The sequence below is a fragment of the Mastigoproctus giganteus genome, chromosome 11, assembly GCF_048544385.1.
Source record: "Mastigoproctus giganteus isolate SK-2022 chromosome 11, ASM4854438v1, whole genome shotgun sequence".
In the NCBI taxonomy this organism is placed as follows: domain Eukaryota; kingdom Metazoa; phylum Arthropoda; class Arachnida; order Uropygi; family Thelyphonidae; genus Mastigoproctus; species Mastigoproctus giganteus.
The window spans coordinates 7,318,789-7,341,336 of record NC_143585.1 but is presented as its reverse complement, the minus strand read 5'-3'; the positions used below and the strand labels follow the sequence as shown (position 1 = coordinate 7,341,336).

General features: G+C 38.7%; 1 protein-coding gene across 3 annotated transcripts in view; it reads right to left on the bottom strand.

Annotated features, from left to right (window-relative positions):
* Nucleotides 1-22,548, bottom strand: part of LOC150077672 (adenylate cyclase type 3-like) — a 376,378-nt gene that overhangs the window by 34,483 nt on the left and 319,347 nt on the right. For all 3 annotated transcript variants that reach the window (XM_090384272.1, XM_090384271.1, XM_090384273.1), the window contains exons 17-18: nt 7,716-7,862; nt 6,397-6,495 (exon numbers count right to left, since the gene is read on the bottom strand). In XM_090384272.1, coding sequence (XP_090240398.1) covers nt 6,397-6,495; nt 7,716-7,862 — 246 coding nt within the window. The remainder of the gene's footprint in view (nt 1-6,396; nt 6,496-7,715; nt 7,863-22,548) is intronic.

Below are 22,548 nucleotides of genomic sequence, written 5' to 3'. Positions count from 1 at the left end.
GCTTGATATAGCATCATCAATATCATTTATAAATACAGAAAACAATAATGGACCCAACACTGAGCCCTGAGGGACTCCACTAATAACATTAGTCCACGATGAGCAGTGTCCATTGATTACCACTCTCTGTCTTCTCCCCCTCAACCACCCCTTTATCCATAGCAGCAATTTGCCTCCAATGTCACACTGCTCCAATTTGTGTAGCAGTCTTTCATGTGCAACAGTATCAAAAGCCTTTCTAAGATCCAAGTATATAATATCAAAGTTATTCCCTGCATCCAGTTCTTTTGTGACTGCATCATAGTATCCAATCAAGTTGGTCAGGCAAGACTTCCCCTTAACAAAATCATGCTGTGTCCGAGCTATAACTGAAGTCTTGTCTAAATGATCCTGCAGTGCTTCTTTAACCAGTGCCTCCATTAATTTTCCTGGAACAGAAGTTAAGCTCACAGGTCTATAATTACTTGTGTCAGCCTTTGAACCTCCTTTGTGAATTGGGGTCACATTTGCACATTTCCAGTCTATGGGTACCTCCCCTGAGTCCAAGGAAGCTCTCATAATTATGGCTAAGGGTTTGCTTACTTCCTTTGCTGCCTCCTTTAATATAACTGGATAGATTCCATCCACCCCGGGTGCCTTTCTTGTGTTTATCTTCAACAGTTTCTCCTCCACTTTACTCCCAGTTATTTCAAGATTCTGTAGCTTACTGCTAGAGTTGAATACACCTCTGGCATTCCCATCCCTGAATAACTCCGCATTTGTGAATGTCGATGCAAAATATTCATTTAGTTTGTTAGTACCTGAGCAGGGTCATCAACAGTTGACCCATCGATATCAAGTGGACCAATCTGATTCATCCCCTTCCTTCTAGAGTTTACATAAGTAAAGAACACTTTGCTGTTTTTCTTCGCATCCCTTGCCAAGGATCTCTCGTAATCTGCCTTCGCCTGCCTAACCTCCTATGTAACTTGGTTACAGATCAACTTGTATCTATCATAGGCTTCTGTGTCATGTGTTAATTTGTAAGTATCCCATGCATTTTTCTTCTCTGCCATATGCCTCATTAGTTCATCTGACATCCATTTTGGCCTAAACCTTGAACAATATTTCTTAGTTGGTATGTAAAGCCTAGTAGCTTCCAAGATAAGTTCTTTGAATGCTTCCCATTTTGAATTTGCTGTTGGTAACATCATCAGTTGGTCCCACTGTATAGAATTTAAATACTGTCTCAGTCCATCGTAGTCGCCTTTACGGAAGCAATAACCCTTTCCTTTTCCCCTAATGGTAGTTACCTCTTTGAGTAAATCCCACTTCAGCACACTGTGATCACTGCCACCTAGTGGTTCATTTATCTGCAGATTCTTAATGCATGAAGAATCACTGCTGATAATCAAATCAAGAGTATTACTCCCTCTAGTTGCCTCCTGAACATGCTGATGTAGAAAACAATCATCCAATAAATCCACAAAAGCCTTGCTAGTGTGTGAGTGACCAGCCCCCAAATTCCAGTCAATATCTGGGAAATTAAAATCTCCCATTATAAGACTCTCTGATTTACTGGCCCACTCTATTTCCCTGTACAGTTCCTTATTATACTCATCAGAGTCATTAGGCGTATAGCACACTCCTACTCTCAATTTTGATCTCCCAATGCTTATGTCACACCAAACTGACTCGACACTGCATTGTCCAGCGATGTCGACTGGCTTCACTTCCTTGGTTTTTATGTGTTTCTTAACTAATAGCATAACCCCTCCCCCCTTCCTATCCTGTCTATCCTTTCTGTAGACGTTGTACTCCACAAATTGTAGTTCTGCATCCCTTATATCTGTGTGACACCACGTCTCTGATATCCCAACAATATCTGCCTTTGATGTTTTGAGCAATACCTCAAATTCATCAAATTTATTTACTAAACTCCTAGCATTGGTGTACATGCAAGTATACCTGCACCTGTTTCTATTCTTAGCTACCCTAACACAACCCATGTGTTTACTTGTACCGCAATGGCTCCCAGCAGTCTCTGAAATACCATGCATCTTGTTTTTCAGGCTTCTGCTCATTCTAATAGAAGCAGTGCAAGAATCTCTTTCACCTCTGCCAGTGGCTAGTCAATCTATTGGTCTTTGTCTCTCCCCAAGCTAGCAGTTTTCCGACCCACCTAACACTGCCTCGATAGCATCATCAATAGTCAACCCATTTGTTAAGTGGTCCAATCTGATTCAACCCTTTCTGTCTAGAGTTTACATAAGTAAAGAACTTTGCTGTTTTCTTTGTATCCTTTGCCAAGGATTTCTCGTAATCTGCCTTTGCCTGCCTAACCTCCTTGTGATTTGATTACAGACTAGTTTATACCTGCCATAGGCTTCTGTGTCATCTGATACTTTATATGCATCCCATACATTTTTCTTCTCTGCCACGAGCCTCATTAGTTCATCTGACATCCATTTAGTCCTAAACCTTGAACAGTATTTCTTAGTTGGAATGAAAAGCCTAGTATCCTCCGAAATTAAATCCCTGAATTCCCATTTAGAATTCAATGTTGGTAACATCATTAGTTGATTCCACTGTACAGAATTTAAAAACAGTCTGAGACCGCTGTAGTCACCTTTATGAAAGCAAAAGCCTTTCCCTTTAACCTTGATTGTAGTTACATCCTTAAGCAATTCCCACATTAGTACATTGTGATAGTGTAGATTCTGTAAAACGGATATGTAATGAACTTGGTCTTGGAAAAAGTATGGTGAATGATTGGTGAAGAAACTGGAAATGAAGAAACAGAACTCACTGAAGACCTTAAGAAAATTAACATCAAGAATGTGATTTACATGTTGGCATCTGCTTTTGAGAAAATGCTGTCATCAAAGGTCATGGAGAAAACTATGGCCTAATGTCAAAATAACTGCAAACTGTGATCTGGACAAAGCTGTGCACTGAGGATTTGACACTGCTCTCCTTAATGAATTGAAACAATTATCAGAGTTCAAAGACCCTTTTAGAAAGAGACATCAATAAATGGCTTGTAGGCCATTTATTGATGTCTCTCTATGAGACATTCTAGAGAATGAAATGTTAACAGATGATAAATTTATCAAAGCAGTTAGTCAAAGAGAAAAGGCAGAAGATGAAGAACCAGAGAACCCAGAAGATATGAGCGGAGATAAAAATGACAAAAGAATAAGTCATTCAGAAGGAAAGAAAGCGCTTGAAACTGCGATAAGATATATCGAAACAGTGGCATGATTTTGCTTCAAAAAACGAATTTAAATCAAAAATAAAATGAAGATTACCAATTTTTTATTTAAGTAAATGTTTAATAAACATTTATATACAACATACTGAATACATTTTTAAAAATGTAATTTACAACTTATAAATCCAATTATTTTGTATGTGTTTTTGGATTAACTGGCCATTCTTTTATTCAGCCTGAGGTCCGGTCCCATAGGGGAGGGTTAATCGGGAGTCTATTGTACTTGTATTACACATCAACACTACCAAACGATTTCAGAGATGTGGTGTTACACAGATATAAGTAATGCAGAACTGGAATTTGGGGAGTACAATGTCAACAGAAAGGATAGACAGGATAGGAAGGGAGGAGGGGTTATGCTATTAGTTAAGAAACACATAAAATCCAAGGAAGTGAAGCCAGTCGACATCGCTGGACAGTGCAATGTCGAGTCAGTTTGGTGTGACATAAGCATTGGGAGATCAAAATTGAGAGTAGGAGTGTGCTATAGGCCTAATGACTCTGATGAGTATAATAAGAAACTGTACAGAGAAATAGAGTGGGCCAGTAAATCAGAGAGTCTTATTATGGGGGATTTTAATTTCCCAGATATTGACTGGAATTTGGGGGCTGGTCACTCACACACTAGCAAGGCTTTTGTGGATTTATTGGATGATTGTTTTCTACATCAGCATGTTCGGGAGGCAACCAGAGGGAGTAATACTCTTGATTTGATTATCAGTAGTGATTCTTCATGCATTAAGAATCTGCAGATAAATGAACCACTAGGTGGCAGTGATCACAGGGTTCTGAAGTGGGATTTACTCAAAGAGGTAACTACCATTAGGGGTAAAGGGAAGGGGTATTGCTTTCGTAAAGGCGACTACAGTGGACTGAGAGAGTATTTAAATTCTATACAGTGGGATCAACTGATGATGTTACCAACAGCAAATTCAAAATGGGAAGCATTCAAAGAACTTATCTTGGAAGCTACTAGGCTTTACATACCAACTAAGAAATATTGTTCATGGTTTAGGCCTAAATGGATGTCAGATGAACTAATGAGGCATATGGCAGAGAAGAAAAATGCATGGGATACATACAAATTACCACGTGACACACAAGCCTATGATAGATACAAGTTGATCTGTAACCAAGTTACAAAGGAGGTTAGGCAGGCGAAGGCAGATTACGAGAAATCCTTGGCAAAGGATGCGAAGAAAAACAGCAAAGAGTTCTTTACTTATGTAAACTCTAGAAGGAAGGGGGTGAATCAGATTGGTCCACTTGATATCGATGGGTCAACTGTTGATGATCCTGCTCAGGTAGCTAACAAACTAAATGAATATTTTGCATCGACATTCACACATGAGGAGTTATTCAGCGAGGGGAATGCCAGAGGTGTATTCAACTCTGGCAGTAAGCTAGAGAATCTTGTAATAACTGAGAGTAAAGTGGAGGAGAAATTGTTGAAGATAAACAGAAGAAAGGCACCTGGGGTGGATGGAATCTATCCAGTTATATTAAAGGAGGCAGCAAAGAAAGTAAGCAAATCCTTAGCCATAATTATGAGAGCTTCCTTGGACTCAGGGGAGGTACCCATGGACTGGAGATGTGCAAATGTGACCCCAATTCACAAAGGAGGATCAAAGGCTGACACAAGTAATTATAGACCTGTGAGTTTAACTTCTGTTTCCGGAAAATTAATGGAGGCACTGGTTAAAGAAGCACTGCAGGATCATCTAGACAAGACTTCAGTTATAGCTGAGACACAGCATGGTTTTGTTAAGGGGAAGTCTTGCCTGACCAATTTGATTGGATACTATGATGCAGTCACAAAAGAACTGGATGCAGGGAATAACTTTGATATTATATTCTTGGATCTTAGAAAGGCTTTTGATACTGTTGCACATGGAAGACTGCTGAAGAAATTGGAGCAGTGTGGCATTGGAGGCAAATTGCTGCTATGGATAAAGGGGTGGTTGAGGGGGAGAAGTCAGAGAGTGGTAATCAATGGACACTGCTCACCGTGGACTAATGTTATTAGTGGAGTCCCTCAGCGTTCAGTATTGGGTCCTTTATTGTTCTCTGTATTTATAAATGATATTGATGATGGTATATCAAACTTAATGTCCAAGTTTGCAGACGATACGAAGGTTGGCAGGGTTGTCAAGGACACTACTGACACTATGCTGCTGCAACAGGATCTGGAAAGGTTGAGCAGATGCGCTGAGAGGTGGCAAATGAAGTTTAACATTGACAAATGTAAAGTACTACATATGGGAAACAGCAACCCCAGAGCAACGTATCAACCCTGTGGTACTACACTGACAGTGGTAGAGAATGAAAGGGACCTGGGGGTGGTTGTGCAGGCAGATATGAAGTTATCTGAGCAGTGCAGACGGGCTGCAAGAGTAGCTCATGGTGTATTGTCAATGATATATAGGAATTTTTCTAGCAGGGATAAGGAGGTAATTATTCCCTTGTATAAGGCAATGGTCAGGCCACACCTAGAGTACTGTATACAGGTCTGGAGACCTCATTTCAAGAAGGATGTAGAGCTGCTGGAATGAGTACAGAGAAGGGCAACAAGATTAGTGAATGGAACAAAGGGGTGCGCTTACGAAGAAAGGCTTAAGTTTTGCGAATTACAGTGTCTGGAGACTAGGCAGCAGCAAGGTGATCTGATAGAGGTGTACAAAGCCTTGAATGGTTTGAGCATGCTCAATGCTGATGGGATTCTTCCTCTTGCTCAGAATAATCACCTGAGAGGGCATAAATTCAAATTGAGGAAAGACAGATGTAGGATAGATGTGCGGAAATTTGCCTTTAGCCAGCGGGTGGTTGGTAGGTGGAACAGACTTCCATCCCTTGTCGTGGAAGTTGATAGTCTAAATAAGTTTAAGGCTCGGCTGGACAGGTATTTTGAATGAACAGAGGGGTGAAGTGGAAGTGGTTATTTTTTATTTATTTATTTTACTTTTATTTTTTTGGCTGATGCTGCACAAGCTTGCTTTCTTGCATCAAATGCCTCTACTAATGCTAATGCTAATTACATTTAAAATAATTTATTTTTTTTCAGTGTTTTAACCTACAATGATTCACAGCACAGAAAACAATTTAGTTAACAGAAATAATACTGTGAGAAATCTTATATAGCTTACATTGGAAATTTCTTCATTATTAAGCCCACTTGCAGCCATATATGTGGCACCGATTGTCTTAATTTTTATGATATCTTTGAATCTGCTTTGTTCCAGCAACTTGAGGGAAAAAAAATAATAATAAAAAGTAAAATAATACATATATTAGAAATATATGCACCATAGTGACATCACAATGAAATGAAATTTTAGTCAAGAGAGTAGGACAATATCATTTTTTCTCAGAATTTATACATAATATTGGGAAAAATACATAAGTAAGGGAAATTTAAGGGAACAAGAATTATTTCCTTATCAAACATATATAGGTCTACACACAATAAAGTATAAGAGAAGTGACTGACTTGGCACATTATGGCCTAAGCTGCCAATGTGCATAAAAAATTAAGCCAATCAACTAGAAGTGGAAAGCAAGTCCATACACTTTCAGTAGTGAGCTAGCTCTGGTTCTGGGATAACGAATATGTACATAGGCATACATATTGTGAGAAAAATGCATGGCCCATTTTAACTGTTGTATTATATGTTGATTTTAAAAAAATAGTTATAGATGAACAGGTTAGTGCAAAGCATCATAGCAAATCACTGAAGTATGTGAAAAGGCATAATTTTTATTACATCACATTGTGAATGTCTTCACAATGAATTGCCTGTTATTGTACTACCTCAAATAAGCAACATTTTCCCAGGAGAGAAGACTAATGCTAATTATTCTTGGTGGATGGCACCATTTCAAGGCTTATTGGCCTCTCATCAGTGGCACAGATAAGTACCCTGGTGATACAATGAGTGAAAACTCAGTTATGAAGTTTACCTTCACAATATGAGAGATGATGTGTGATAGCAAAGCACTAAACAGGGAGCTTTTTAGTACTAAAGTAATTAAAATGATGCTTTTCACTAACATGTTCATCTAGTGAATTTCCCATAGTCTGAGGCTTTTAGCCCTAAACCCCTTTTAAAAATAGTTACAATAAAGATGTAAACTCTGCTGGCCCCAGCAACAGAAAATATAAAAATAAATTTATTTATTATACTTTATTATGCATGAACCTACATATACTTAAAAAAAAAAAAAAACTGAATTAATTAACCTTGCTATTTTCATAATCACAAATATACCGGAAAACTAAACTAACTGAACTTTAAAACTTAATTTATAAAAATTAAATACTCTATATATGCCAATATAACTTTATTTACACGATAAATATTAGCTGTAATTTTAACAGCTTGAATTTTTCAACAATATCTTAAATTTATACATTAAAGTACTGTATCTGATATTCTATAATACTGCATTAGTCAATTATACTTACAGCATCATAGTCAGAGATTACTTCATTCAAGAACCTGAGGCACTCGAGGCCCTGATTATTGACAGAATCTTCTGTATAGAAATCTGAGAAGTTCGGCATGGCGGCAAAAAGTACACCAACAGCATCATAACTCTTACTGTACAGTTCCTGTTAGATTTTAAACAGCCAATATTAGTGATATAATAATACATTTAGAAAATATTAATAACCAGTTAAAAATGGGTGTTGTCAATTTGAATGTGTCTACAGATCTGCCCAGACATGACAGCAGGGAATATATGAGAACCTCATCAATCAGCTTAACCCTGGAAGAATGTGCAAGGCTCACAGGGAACAATTTTTCTTAACATGATCTGTGCTTCTTAACAGAATAGATTGGTTTTACAGGGATACGTTACAATAAAAGGGTACAAGAATATTTGCTAATATTGAGGCAATTAATACTATTGAGGTGAGTCAGAAAACTGCTAGCATGTGAGAATACAGACTCTAATAGATTAACAGCAGCTGCAGGCAGAGGTGTAAGTGAATCTTGCACTGCTTCTACATAGATGTGTTTCTACATAAGCCTGAAAAGCAAGGTCTGTTGGTGGTCCACACAAAACAAGCACAAATGGACTTTGTTATAGTTGCTAAGACAAGAAACAGGCGCATGTGTACTTGCATGTACACTAATTCTATGAGTATAGAAAAGAAATTTGATGAATTTGATGTAGTAGTAGTACTAATAGTAGTAGTAGTGGCATGTGATGCAAGAAAGCATGTATATGAGCTTATGCAGCATCAGCCAAAAAAAAAAAAAAAAAAAAATCACACCATTCCCTCCAAATGCCTGTCCAGTTCCTCCTTAAATTTATTTAACCTATCAACTTCTATAACAACATATGAAAGTTTATTCCAGCAATTAACCACCCGCTGGCTAAAGGCAAATTTCCACACATCTATTCTACATCTGTCTTTCCTCAATTTGAATTTATGCCCCCTTAGGTTCGTAATCTGAACAAGTGGAAGGATCCCATCAGAATTCAACGTCTCAACCCATTCAAGGCCTTATACCCTCAATCAGATCACCGCACAGGTGCCTAGTCTCCAGTCACTGCAATTTTCAGAACTTAAGCCTCTCTTGATAAGAGGATCCCTTCATTCCCCTCACCAATCTTGTTGCTCTTCTCTGTACATGCTCAAGAAAATCTACATCTTTCCTAAAATGAGGCCGCCAGACCTGTACGCAGTACTCAAGGCATGGCCCGACTATTGCCTTATACAGAGGGACAATTACCTCCTTTACCCTGCTAGCAAAATTCCTATATATATAATTGACAAAACCCCATGACCCGCCCTGGCAGCCTGTCGGCATTGCTCAGAAAACTTCATATCTGACTGCATAATTACTCCCAGTTCTTTTTCATTTTCTACCACCTTAATTGTAGTACCACACAGTTGATACGTTTCTCTGGGGTTACTTCTACCCATATGCAGTACTTTGCATTTGTTAAGGTTAAACTTCAGTTGCCACTTCTTAGAACATCTGCCCAAATTATCTAGATCCTGTTGCAGTAGCACACTGCCATTACTCTCATTAACAATCCTGCCAACCTTTGTATCATCTGCAAACTTCAACATTAAGCCTGATATACCTTCATCAATGTCATTGATAAATATACAAAACAACAGTGGACCCAACACCGAACCCTGTGGGACTCCACTAATAACATTAGTCCACAAAGAGCAGCACCCATTGATTACCACCCTCTGTCTTCTCCCACTCAACCATTCTTTTATCCATTGTAGCAACTTACCCTTAATACCATTCTGCTTCAATTTGTACAATAGTCTTCCATGTTCAACCGTGTCAAAAGCTTTCCTGAAATCCAAATATATGATATCAAAATTATTTTTTGCATCGAGTTCCTTTGTAACCACATCATAATATCCTCTCAAATTTGTCAGACAATACTTTCCATTAACAAACCCATGCTGTCTGAATTATTGCTGCAGTCTTGTCTAGATGATCCTGCAATGCATCTTTAACCAGTGACTCCATTATTTTACCTGGAACAGAAGTTAAACTAACTGGTCTGTAATTACTCGTGTCACCCTTTGTGAATTGGGGTTACATTTGTACATCTCCAGTCTGTGGGGACCTCTCTTGAGTCCAAGGATGCTCTCATAATTATGGCTAAGGGTTTGCTTAGTTGCTTTTCCACCTCCTTTAATATAACTGGATAGATCCCATCCACCCCAGGTGCCTTTCTTATGTTTAACTTCAACAATTTCTCCTTACTTTGCTCTCAGTTATTACAAAATCATTAAGCACTCTGCTACAATTTGATAACCTTCTGCCATTTTCAAACCTTAATAATTCCTCATGTGTGAATGTAGATGCAAAATACTCATTCAGTTTGTTTGCTATCTGAGCAGGATGAAGTAGGAGTACATTATAGTCAAATGACTATGATTATTATAATGAATAGCTATACAGACAAATTTAGTGGGCTGGTAAATCCAAATAGCTTATAATGGCGATTCTAACTTTTTAAATATTGGCTGGAACCTGTGTTTGGTCACTCACACAGTAATCAAACCTTTCCAGATTTATTAGATTGACTGTTTTCTACAGCATTTTAAAGAAGCAATAAGAGAAAGCAACACACTTAGCATTAGCATTAGAAAGGAGACATGATGCAAGAAAGCAAGCTTATATAGCATCAGCTGACACACACACACACACACACACACACACACACACACACACACACACACACACACACACACACACACACACACACACACACACACACTTCTCATTTCACCCATCCACTTGCACCAAATGTTTGTCTAGTTCTGCCTTGAATCTGTTTGAGCAAACAACCACTCACTGGCTAAAGGCAAACTTCCACACATCTATCCTGCAACTGTCTTTCCTCAATTTGAATTTATGCCCTCTCAGGCAATTATTCTGAGCAACAGGAAGAATCCAATCAGCATTGAGTATGCTCAAACCATTGAAGGCTTTATACATCTGAATCAGATCACCTCACAGGTGCCTAGTCTCCAGACATTGTAATTTGCAAAACTTAAGCCTTCCTTTGTAAGAGCAACCCTTTGTTCCATTCACTAACCTTGTTGCCCTCCTCTGTACCCATTCCAACAGCTCTACATCCTTCCTAAAATGAGGCCTCCAGACCTATACAGTACTCAAGGTGTGGCCTGACTATTGCCTTATACAAGGGAATAATCACCTCCTTATCCCTGCTAGAAAAATTCCTGTATATCATTCACAAGACACCATGAACTACTCTTGCAGATGTTTGCGCTGCTCAGAAAACTTCATATCTGCCTGCACAATTACCCCTAGTTCCTTTTTACTCTCTACCACTGTCAGTGTAGTACCACACAGTTGATACGTTACTCTGGGATTACTGCTTCCCATATGTAGCACTTTACATTTGTCAATGTTAAACTTCAGTTGCAACCTCTCAGCCCACCTGCTCAACTTTTCTAGATCCTGTTGCAACAGTGTACTATTATTAGTGTCATTAACAACCCTGCCAACCTTAGTATTTTCTGCAAACTTGGACATTAAGCCTGATATACCTCATCAATATCATTAATGAATAGAGAAAACAACAATGGACCCAACACTGAACCCTGGGGGACTCCACTAATATCATTAGTCCACAAAGAGCAGTGTCCATTGATTACCACACTCCGTCTTCTTCCCCCTCAACTACCCCTTTATCCATAGCAGCAATTTGCCTCCAATGCCACTCTGCTCCAATTTGTGCAACAGTATCAAAAACCTTTCTAAGATCCAAATATGATATCAAAATTATTCTTTGTCATATTATATGATATAGAATCATAGTATTGATACTATGATTCTATATCATAGTATCCAATCAAATTGGTCAGACAAGACTTCCCCTTAACAAACCCATGCTGTGTCCGAGCTATAACTGAAGTCTTGTCTAGATGATCCTGCAATGCTTCTTTAACCAGTGCCTCCATTAATTTCCCTGGAACAGAAGTTAAACTAACAGGTCTGTAATTAGCTCTGTCTCCCTTTGATCCTCCTTTGTGGATTGGGGTACATTTGCTCATCCATGGGTACCTCCCCTGAATCCAGGAAGCTCTCATAATTATGGCTAAGGGTTTGCTTACTTCCTTTGCTGCCTCATTTAATATAACTGGATAGATTCCATCCACCCTAGGTGCCTTTCTTATGTTTATCTTCAACTATTTCTCCTCCACTTTACTCTCAGTTATTACAAGATTATCTAGCTTACTGCCACAGTTTAATACACCTCTCACATTCCCCTCCCTGAATAACTCCTCATGTGTGAATATAAATCCAAAATATTCATTTATTTCGTTAGATATGATTGCCAGTAGTGACACTTCACGCATTAGGAATATCCAGGTAAAGGAATCACTTGGTGGGAGTGATTATAAAATATTGAAATGGGAGCTACTTAAAAATATAACTACTGTCAAGGGTAAGGGGAATAGATTTTGCTTTCACAAAGGCTACTACAGTGTTTATAGACAATTTTTAAATTCCCTTCAGTGATAGCAACTGATGATGCAAACCAACTGTAAATTCTAAATACATTCAGGGAAGTAATCATGGAAGCTGATAAGTTTTTTATACCAGATAAGAGATAATGTTCATAGGTTTAGACTTAACAGATGTCAGATGAACAATGAGTCTAGTGGCAGAGAAGAGAAATGAAACCTACAGTAAGTACACATTAGTCTAGAATAAAGTTACTGAATGGGTTAAAACATGCTAAGGCAGATTACATAAAGTCCTTGGTTAAAAAAGCAAATAATTCACTGCTTATTTTAATCCTGTTCAGGTTGCAAACAAACTGAATACATATTTTGCATTTAAATTCATCTGCAAAACAGATTTTAAGAATGTGAATACCAAGAAGTACACCAAGTTATAACTAACAGCTAAATGATTTTGTGAAAACTGAGAAGAATGTGTAAGAAAAATTGTTGAAGCTAAAATGGACAGTTAGTGAAGCTAAAATGGACAATTAGTGAAAGCTAAAAAGTAAATAAAAGCAAATAAAAAATAAATTTTTATAATAAACTTGGGGCTTGCCCCTGCTCACTTTGCTCGCCCACCCCCACACAAGCTTTTCTACATAAAATGTAGAGGTATATGGAGTAAGTCAAATCTTATCTAAGTAAAAGACACACCTGTCGATATGCACTGATCGATATCTAATCAGGAAATGGCCTATTTAATTATTTACCAGTGCATTTGTATTGCTCGGCATTTTCAACGTCAAATAAATATCACTATGTAATTATTTACCTGCGTTTACATAGTTCACTTAGGAAAAGGCCTTTTGCTTCAGCTTCCATAATGCATGAGGAATATTATTGCATCCGAAACAGCAAGGCTAAAATATATAACTGAAATATTTACAAACTATACAAATATATAAAATATTTACAAACTATACAAATATATAAAATATTTACAAACTATACAAATATATAAAATATTTACAAACTATACAAATATATAAAATATTTACAAAATACTAAACTATTTACAAATACTGTATACAATATTCATTAATATACAAAAAACATTACAATGGAACATCAAATGTGAGATAGGGAAGCATGAGCATGAGGTTGGTGAATGTTATGGAGGCAGTTTTCAATAATTAATTGCATTTGTAGTGACGTAATTGCCTCGCCCTCTTCTCCAATTGGCTTGAATAAAAATCACTAGTAGAAAAACTTTTTTAATGTATAGAGAGATAATAAAAATAATAAATAAATTAAAATTATAAAGCAAATAAAAGCACTTGGGTTGATGGGATCTATCTAATTATATTAACAGAAGCAACAAACCCTTAGCCATAATTATGAGAGCATCTTTGGATTCAGAGTGGTTCCTATACACTGGATATGTGCAGATGTGTCCCCAGTTCATAAAGGGTGATCAAAAGGTGACATAAGTAATTACAGACCTGTTAGCTTAATTTCTGTTCCAGGGAAAATAATGGAATCACTGGTTAAAGAAGTAATGCATGGCCCATCTAGGCAGATTGTTATTATACAACAGTCACACCATGGATTTGTTAAGGGTTGATGTTGTCTGACTAAACTGGTTGGTTAATATGATGCAGTAACAAAGGAACTAGATGCAAAAAATAATTTTGATATTGCATACTTGGAATTCAGGATAGTTTTCAATACTGTTGCACATAAAAGACTTCTATATAAATTGAAGCAGTGTGGCATTAAAGGCAAGTTGCTGCTATCAGTAAATGGATGGTTGAATGGGAGAAGACCGAGCGTTGTAATCAATGGACACAGCCTTTCCTGGATTAATGTTATTTGTGAATTCTTCTAGGGTTTGGTGGTGGGTGCACTGTTTTCTGTATTTATTAATGATACTGATGAAGGTATCAGACTGGAAATTTGTTCTAACAATCAACCACTCGCTGGCTAAAAGCTACTCTTTTCCACATCTTTTCCACAGAGTCTCTCTACTCGCTTTCTCATAGATGCACTGTTTCTGCTGCATGCCTCTTCTACAGATACTTCCATGGGCACTGTTCTTCTGAATTGGCTTCTATAATTCCCACTCTCTCTTTCAAAACAGTCTGAACACGTGCCGCCACCAGCCAACATCCATTTACTGTCCAACTTCAAACCCACAGAACCAACTTTTCATCTTCCTCATTTATTCATTCAACTGCCGTTTTCTGGAACAGCCTTCCTTCATACATATTTCCTGAAAATTACAATCTACAGAAGTTCAAGTCCAATGTCAACAAATATCTTCTTTCGTCTTCTCAACCTCCAACCCAAGCATGGTACTAAGTACTATAGGTTCTAATACCTCTCATGTTTGGGGTTCACATAAAAAAAAAAAAAAAAAAACATCTGTGGGTTCAGGCTCAAATGGATGTCAGATGAACTAATGAGATTCGTAGCACGGAGGAAAAGTGTGCATGGGATGCACATAAATTGTCGGGCGACACAGGGGCCTGTGGTAGATACGGGCTACTCTGTGATCAAGTCACAAAGGAGGTTGGGCGGGTGAAGGCAGATTATGAGAAATCTTTGGCAAAGGATGCAAAGAAAAACAGCAAAACTTCTTTAATTATATAAGCTCTAGAAGGAGGGGGATGAATCAGATTGGTCCACATGATAGCAGTGGTTTGACTGTAGATGATTATTCTCATATAACTGCCGAAATAAATGAGTATTTTGCATCTACATTCACACATGAGGAGTTGTTCAAGGAGGAGATGGCCAGATTTTTATCAAAATCTAATAGGGAATTAAATGATTTTGTAATAACTGGGAGCAGAGTGGAGGAGAAATTGTTGAAGTTAAACATAAGAAGGGCACCTAGGGTGGATGGGATCTATCCAGATATATAAAAGGAGGCAGCGGGGGAGGTAAGCAGATCCTTAGCCATAATTATGAGCATGCTTGGAATCGAGGGAGGTCCCCACAGACTGCAGATGTGCAAATGTATCTCCAATTCACAAAGGGGTATCAAAGGGTGACATGAGTAATTATGGACCAGAATGTTTGACTTCTGTTCCAGGGAAAATAATGGAATCACTGGTTAAAGAAGCATTACAGGATCATCTAGACAAGACAGCAGTAATACCTCTCATGTGTACCAAGCATGAGTTTGTCAAGGGGAAGTCTTGTCTGACCAATTTAATTGGATACTATGATGTGGAGGCTCCTCCATAGCCAGGTGGGCAGGAGCAGCAGTGCGTAGCACACGCTTCTTGATTAGACAAGGGGTTCGAGCCCATGCCCACCAAATACGGAGGATGTGGAAAGGTCAGGGAATGACCACCACATATCCTTGGAGCAATATGGCCTTAGTTGCTAATGCTTCTAAAAACCAAATAACAAACAAACAAACAACAAACTATGATGTGGTCACAAAGCAACTGGATGCAAAAACAAATTTTGATATCATATACTTGTATTTCAGTACTTCTTTAACCAGTAACCTCATTATTTTACCTTGAACAAAATTTAAGCTAACAGGTCTGTAATTACTCATGTCACCCTTTGATCTTCATTTGTGAATTGAGGATACATTTGCACATCTCCTGTCCATGGGGACTTCCCCTTAATCCAAAGATGCTCTCATAATTATGGCCAAGGGTTTGCTTACCTCTTTTGCTGCCTCCCTTAATATAACTGGATCCATCCCATACACCACAGGTGCATTGTTATGTTTAACTTCAACACTTTATTTTCCACTTTCCTCTTAGTTATTACAAAATCATTTAGCTCCCTGTTAGAGTTTGATAAACTCTATTATCCACTTCCCTAAAGAATTCCTTATGTGTGAATGTAAATGCAAAATACTTATTCAGCTTGCCAGCACCCTGAGGAAAAAAACATCAGGAACAGTAGAACCACAAGGAAATCTTTACTCATGTTAATTGAATAATCTCCCCCCACTTCTATCCTCTCTGTCCTTCCTGTAATTATTATACTTGCCATATGCAAATTCTGCATGCCTTATCTCTGAGTGACACCACACCTCTGATATAACACAATGTCTGCATTTGATGACTTCACCAGCACTTCAAATTTATTACTATGCTCCTATATGCTCCTAGTACTGATGTAGATGCAAGTCTACATGCATCTTTTCTTACTCTTAGTTACCCTCACACAGCCCATGTATTTACTTGTTCCATGATGACTCATAGTAGGTCTTAAAATCCCCAACACCTTTCTTTCCAGGCTGCTGCATGTTCCAATAGAAGCTGTGCAAGAATCACTTTCACTTCTGCCTGCAGCTATTGTTAATCGATTATTCTGTGTATCCCCCAAAAGTTATCAATTTGCCAACCCAGCTAACACTGCCTCAGTACCATTAGCAAATATTATTGCACCCTTTCTATTTAAGTGTATGCCATACCTATAGAAGCAGTCACTGTTGTTAACAAGCACTGCCCACACCGAGAAAAATTTTATCCCACGACCCTAACACAATCTCTCTGGGGATAAACTGATTGACAAGGTTCTCATCGTATACTCCCTCCTATTATGTCTGGGCAGAATTGCAGAGACTTTCAAATTTAACCCTAACTCTCGACTTTTTCTCTACATTGTTCTGTACTTGTTAAGTAAGTCTTCAGATTTCGTACACTTAATCTCATTAGTGTTGATGTGTACAACAGTATCACTTTCGGTGCCCTTAAATGATGATATATGCTTTACAAGATTATCTGGCACCTCCGTAGTCAGGTGGCCAGGAGCAGCAGTGAGTAGCACATGCTTCTTGATTAGAACGGGGTTTGAGCCCATGACCACCAAATACAGAGGATGCGGAAAAGTCAGGGAATGACCACCGCATATCCCTGGAGCAATATGGCTTTAGTTGCTAATGCTCCTAAAAACCAAATAACAACAACAACAAGATTATCTACTTTTAGCATTAGCATTAGCATTAGTAGAGGCATTTGATGCAAGAAAGCAAGCTTATGTAGCATCAGCCAAAAAAAAAAAAAAAAGTAACATAAATAAATAAAAATAACCACTTCCACTTCACCCCTCTGTTCGTTCGAAATACCTGTCCAGCTGAGCCTTAAACATATTTAGGCTATCAACTTCCACGACAAGGGATGGAAGTCTGTTCCACCTACCAACCACCCGCTGGCTAAAGGCAAATTTCCGCACATCTATCCTACATCTGTCTTTCCTCAATTTGAATTTATGCCCTCTCAGGTGATTATTCTGAGCAAGAGGTAGAATCCCATCAGCATTGAGCATGCTCAAACCATTCAAGGCTTTGTACACCTCTATCAGATCACCTCGCTGGTGCCTAGTTTCCAGACACTGTAATTCGCAAAACTTAAGCCTTTCTTCGTAAGAGCACCCCTTTGTCCCATTCACCAATCTAGTTGCCCTTCTCTGTACTCGTTCCAGCAGCTCTACATCCTTCTTGAAATGAGGCCTCCAGGCCTGTATACAGTACTCTAGGTGTGGCCTGACCATTGCCTTATACAAGGGAATAATCACCTCCTTATCCCTGCTAGAAAAATTCCTATATATCATTAACAATACACCATGGCAACAGTATCTTGCAGCCCGTCTGCACTGCTCAGAGAACTTCATATCTGCCTGCACAACCACCCCCAGGTCCCTTTCGCTCTCTACCACTGTCAGTGTAGTACCACAGAGTTGATACATTGCTCTGGGGTTGCTGTTTCCCATATGTAGTACTTTACATTTGTCAATGTTAAACTTCATTTGCCACCTCGAAGCCCATCTGCTCAACCTTTCCAAATCCTGTTGCAGCAGCATAGTGTCAGTAGTGTCCTTGACAACCCTGCCAACCTTCGTATCGTCTGCAAACTTGGATATTAAGCCTGATATACCATCATCAATATCATTTATAAATACAGAAAACAATAAAGTACCCAACACTGAACCCTGAGGGACTCCACTAATAACATTAGTCCACGATGAGCAGTGTCCATTGATTACCACTCTCTGTCTTCTCCCCCTCAACCACCCCTTTATCCATAGCAGCAATTTGCCTCCAATGCCACAGTGCTCCAATTTGTGCAGCAGTCTTCCATGTGCAACAGTATCAAAAGCCTTTCTAAGATCCAAGTATATAATATCAAAGTTATTCCCTGCATCCAGTTCTTTTGTGACTGCATCATAGTATCCAATCAAATTGGTCAGGCAAGACTTACCCTTAACAAAACCATGCTGTGTTCTAGCTATAACTGAAGTCTTGTCTAGATGATCCTGCAGTGCTTCTTTAACCAGTGCCTCCATTAATTTTCCGGGAACAGAAGTTAAACTCACAGGTCTATAATTACTTGTGTCAGCCTTTGATCCCCCTTTGTGAATTGGGGTCACATTTGCACATCTCCAGTCCATGGGTACCTCCCCTGAGTCCAAGGAAGCTCTCATAATTAGGGCTAAGGGTTTGCTTACTTCCTTTGCTGCCTCCTTTAATATAACTGGATAGATCCCATCCACCCCAGGTGCATTTCTTGTGTTTATCTTCAACAATTTTTCCTCCACTTTGTTCTCAGTTATTACAAGATTCTCTAGCTTACTGCTAGAGTTGAATACACATTTCTGGCATTCCCCTCGCTGAATAACTCCTCATGTGTGAATGTCGATGCAAAATATTCATTTAGTTTGTTAGCTACCTGAGCAGGGTCATCAACAGTTGACCCATCGATCTCAAGTGGACCAATCTGATTCATCCCCTTCCTTCTAGAGTTTACATAAGTAAAGAACTCTTTGCTGTTTTTCTTCGCATCCCTTGCCAAGGATCTCTCGTAATCTGCCTTCGCCTGCCTAACCTCCTTTGTAACTTGGTTACAGATCAACTTGTATCTATCATAGGCATCTGTGTCACGTGTTAATTTGTATGTATCCCATGCATTTTTCTTCTCTGCCATATGCCTCATTAGTTCATCTGACATCCATTTAGGCCTAAACCTTGAACAATATTTCTTAGTTGGTATGTAAAGCCTAGTAGCTTCCAAGATAAGTTCTTTGAATGCTTCCCATTTTGAATTTGCTGTTGGCAATATCATCAGTTGATCCCACTGTATAGAATTTAAATACTGTCTCAGTCCATTGTAGTCGCCTTTACGAAAGCAATACCCCTTCCCTTTACCCCTAATGGTAGTTACCTCTTTGAGTAACTCCCAGTTCAGCACACTGTGATCACTGCCACCTAGTGGTTCATTTATCTGCAGATTCTTAATGCATGAAGAATCACTACTGATAATCAAATCAAGAGTATTACTCCCTCTAGTTGCCTCCCGAATATGCTGATGTAGAAAACAATCATCCAATAAATCCACAAAAGCCTTGCTACTGTGTGAGTGACCAGCCCAAAAATTCCAGTCAATATCTGGGAAATTAAAATCCCCCATTATAAGACTCTCTGATTTACTGGCCCACTCTATTTCTCCGAACAGTTTCTTATTATACTCATCAGAGTCATTAGGCCTATAGCATACTATTACTCTCAATTTTGATCTCCCAATGCTTATGTCACACCAAACTGACTCGACACTGCATTGTCCAGCGATGTCGACTGGCTTCACTTCCTTGGATTTTATGTGTTTTTTAACTAATAGCATAACCCCTCCTCCCTTCCTATCCTGTCTATCCTTTCTGTAGACATTGTACTCCCCAAATTCCAGTTCTGCATTCCTTATATCTGTGTGACACCACGTCTCTGAAATCCCAACAATATCTGCCTTTGATGTTTTGAGCAATACCTCAAATTCATCAAATTTATTTACTAAACTACTAGCATTGGTGTACACACAAGTATACATGCACCTGTTCTTTTTCTTAGCTACCCTAACACAACCCATGTGTTTACTTGTACCCCAATGATTCCCAGCAGTCTCTGAAATATCCTGCATCTTATTTTCCAGGCTGCGGCTCATTCCAATAGAAGCAGTGCAAGAATCACTTTCACCTCTGCCAGTGGCTACTGTTAATCTATTATTCCTTGTATCCCCCCAATCTAGCAGTTTTCCGACCCACCTAACACTGCCTCGATAGCATCAGCAAACATTCTTGCACCCTTTCTATTTAAGTGTATCCCATCCCTGTAGAAGCAGTCTCTCCTGTTAACAAGTACAGACCAGGCTGAAAAAAATTCTACCCCTTGAGCCCTACACAATCTTTCCAGGGCCGAATTGATTGACAGGGCTCTCATCATATACTCCCTCCTATCGTGTCTGGGCAGAATTGCAGACACTTTCAATTTCAACCCTAATTCACGGCTTTTTTTCATCAATGACCTGTACTTGTCAAGTAATTCCGCCGGTCTCCTGCTCTTAATATCATTAGTGCCAACGTGTACAACTATATCACCTTTTGTGCCCTTAAAAGATGATATCCGCTCTACAACGTCATCAACTTTTGCCCCTGGCAGACATACCCTGGTCCTGTTCCACCTATCCATTTTACAAAGCATGTTTCCCGTTTCCCTGACAATAGAGTCACCAACAACTACTAGTTCCTTTGGGACCAGCGCATTCTGCCTTGGGGGTTGCCGCTGTGCTGCGCGATGACCAAGTGCAAGCTCTGGCATTGGTGTGGGCAGCTGAGAGCTTGATGGGCCCGTCACTTGTAATCCTTCGAGGGCATCCACCCTGTCCTTCAAGCTCTCATATAGGCCCATAACAACACTGAGTTGTCACCTTATCTCCTTACACTCCTTGCATCGCACACATACAAAGACATCCCCCATGGCAGTATCATGTCCCATACTTGACTGCTCCGCAAACATCAAGCAAATAGTGCATCTTAAAAGGCTGTGATTCAGAGGACAACTGCACCCCTCAGTTCTCCCCTGGGCCACAGCATTCCCATTAGCTTGAGCCTTTTGCTTTGCTGCTCTGGTTTGAGTCATGATTTAGATTTACTTTCAATAAAATTTCAATTTCTGTACAAAATTAAATCCTAAACTTGTATCCAAACACAGTTATAACGCTATATTTATGTTTCAGTAACGAATGTTATCTACGAAATATTTATGTTTCAGTAACGAATGTTATCTACGGAATATTTATGTTTCAGTAACGAGTGTTATCTACGAAATATTTACGTTTCAGTAACGAGTGTTATCTACGAAATATTTACGTTTCAGTAACGAGTGTTATCTACGAAATATTTACGTTTCAATAACGAGTGTTATCTATGAAATATTTAGGTTTCAGTAACGAGTGTTATCTACGAAATCCCTTTATATAACTTTCGTATCAAGTTATGTATTAATTATTTGTTTTTACTAATTATTTATATTAAGTAACCTAAGTGGTTATATGTAAAGTTAAAAGTACAATTTAATTGCCAATGAAGTTCGACAAGATTAATAGATTTTACTGATTAATTTTCCCGTTACAATGGCGGATATTTACGAACGGTAAACACGTGTATTTGATACCCTTTCCGATACTAAGTAATACCTACAAAATCTCTATCTAAGTTACTTTAAACTTAAGTACCGTAAAAGGAATAAAAGCTACTCTAGAAAATAAGTTAATATGTCAATTTAAACTAATAAAGCAGAAAATAAATCAGAAAAAACTTCTCTGTTCGAAGAGCAGCAGAAAGGCACGTCCGCACCAGCAACCTCGTCCTCAGAAATCCTTTTCGTGCCCTTAAATGATGATATATGCTTTACAAGATTATCTGGCACCTCCGTAGTCAGGTGGCCAGGAGCAGCAGTGCATAGCACATGCTTCTTGATTAGACCGGGGTTCGAGCCCATGACCACCAAATACGGAGGATGCGGAAAAGTCAGGGAATGACCACTGCATATCCCTGGAGCAATATGGCTTTAGTTGCTAATGCTCCTAAAAACCAAATAACAACAACAACAAGATTATCTACTTTTTCTACAGGCAAACATAACCTGGTGCTATTCTACCTATCCTTCCTGCACAATATATATACTTCCTCATTCATTTGACAAATACATGTGGCCTGTGTTATAATCATTTGACAAATATATGTGGTCTGAGTTTCAATTCAATGATGTCTCAATGAATATTAATAGCCATATAGTAATTTCACTATATGGCTATTAATTCACTTATAATTGCACTATATGGCTATTACTCTCTATGTAAATTTTCACTTCCAGCCTGCCAAGCCAGGTGATACTTTTTATGATAGAATCTCAATTATCAGTTGATTCCACCACTGCATGTCAAATCTCCAAGTTCATTTTTTGCCTACAATAAAGATCACAAAAATTGTAGAGCAGTTATTAGTCAATCCGAACTACATTTTCAATAGGCTA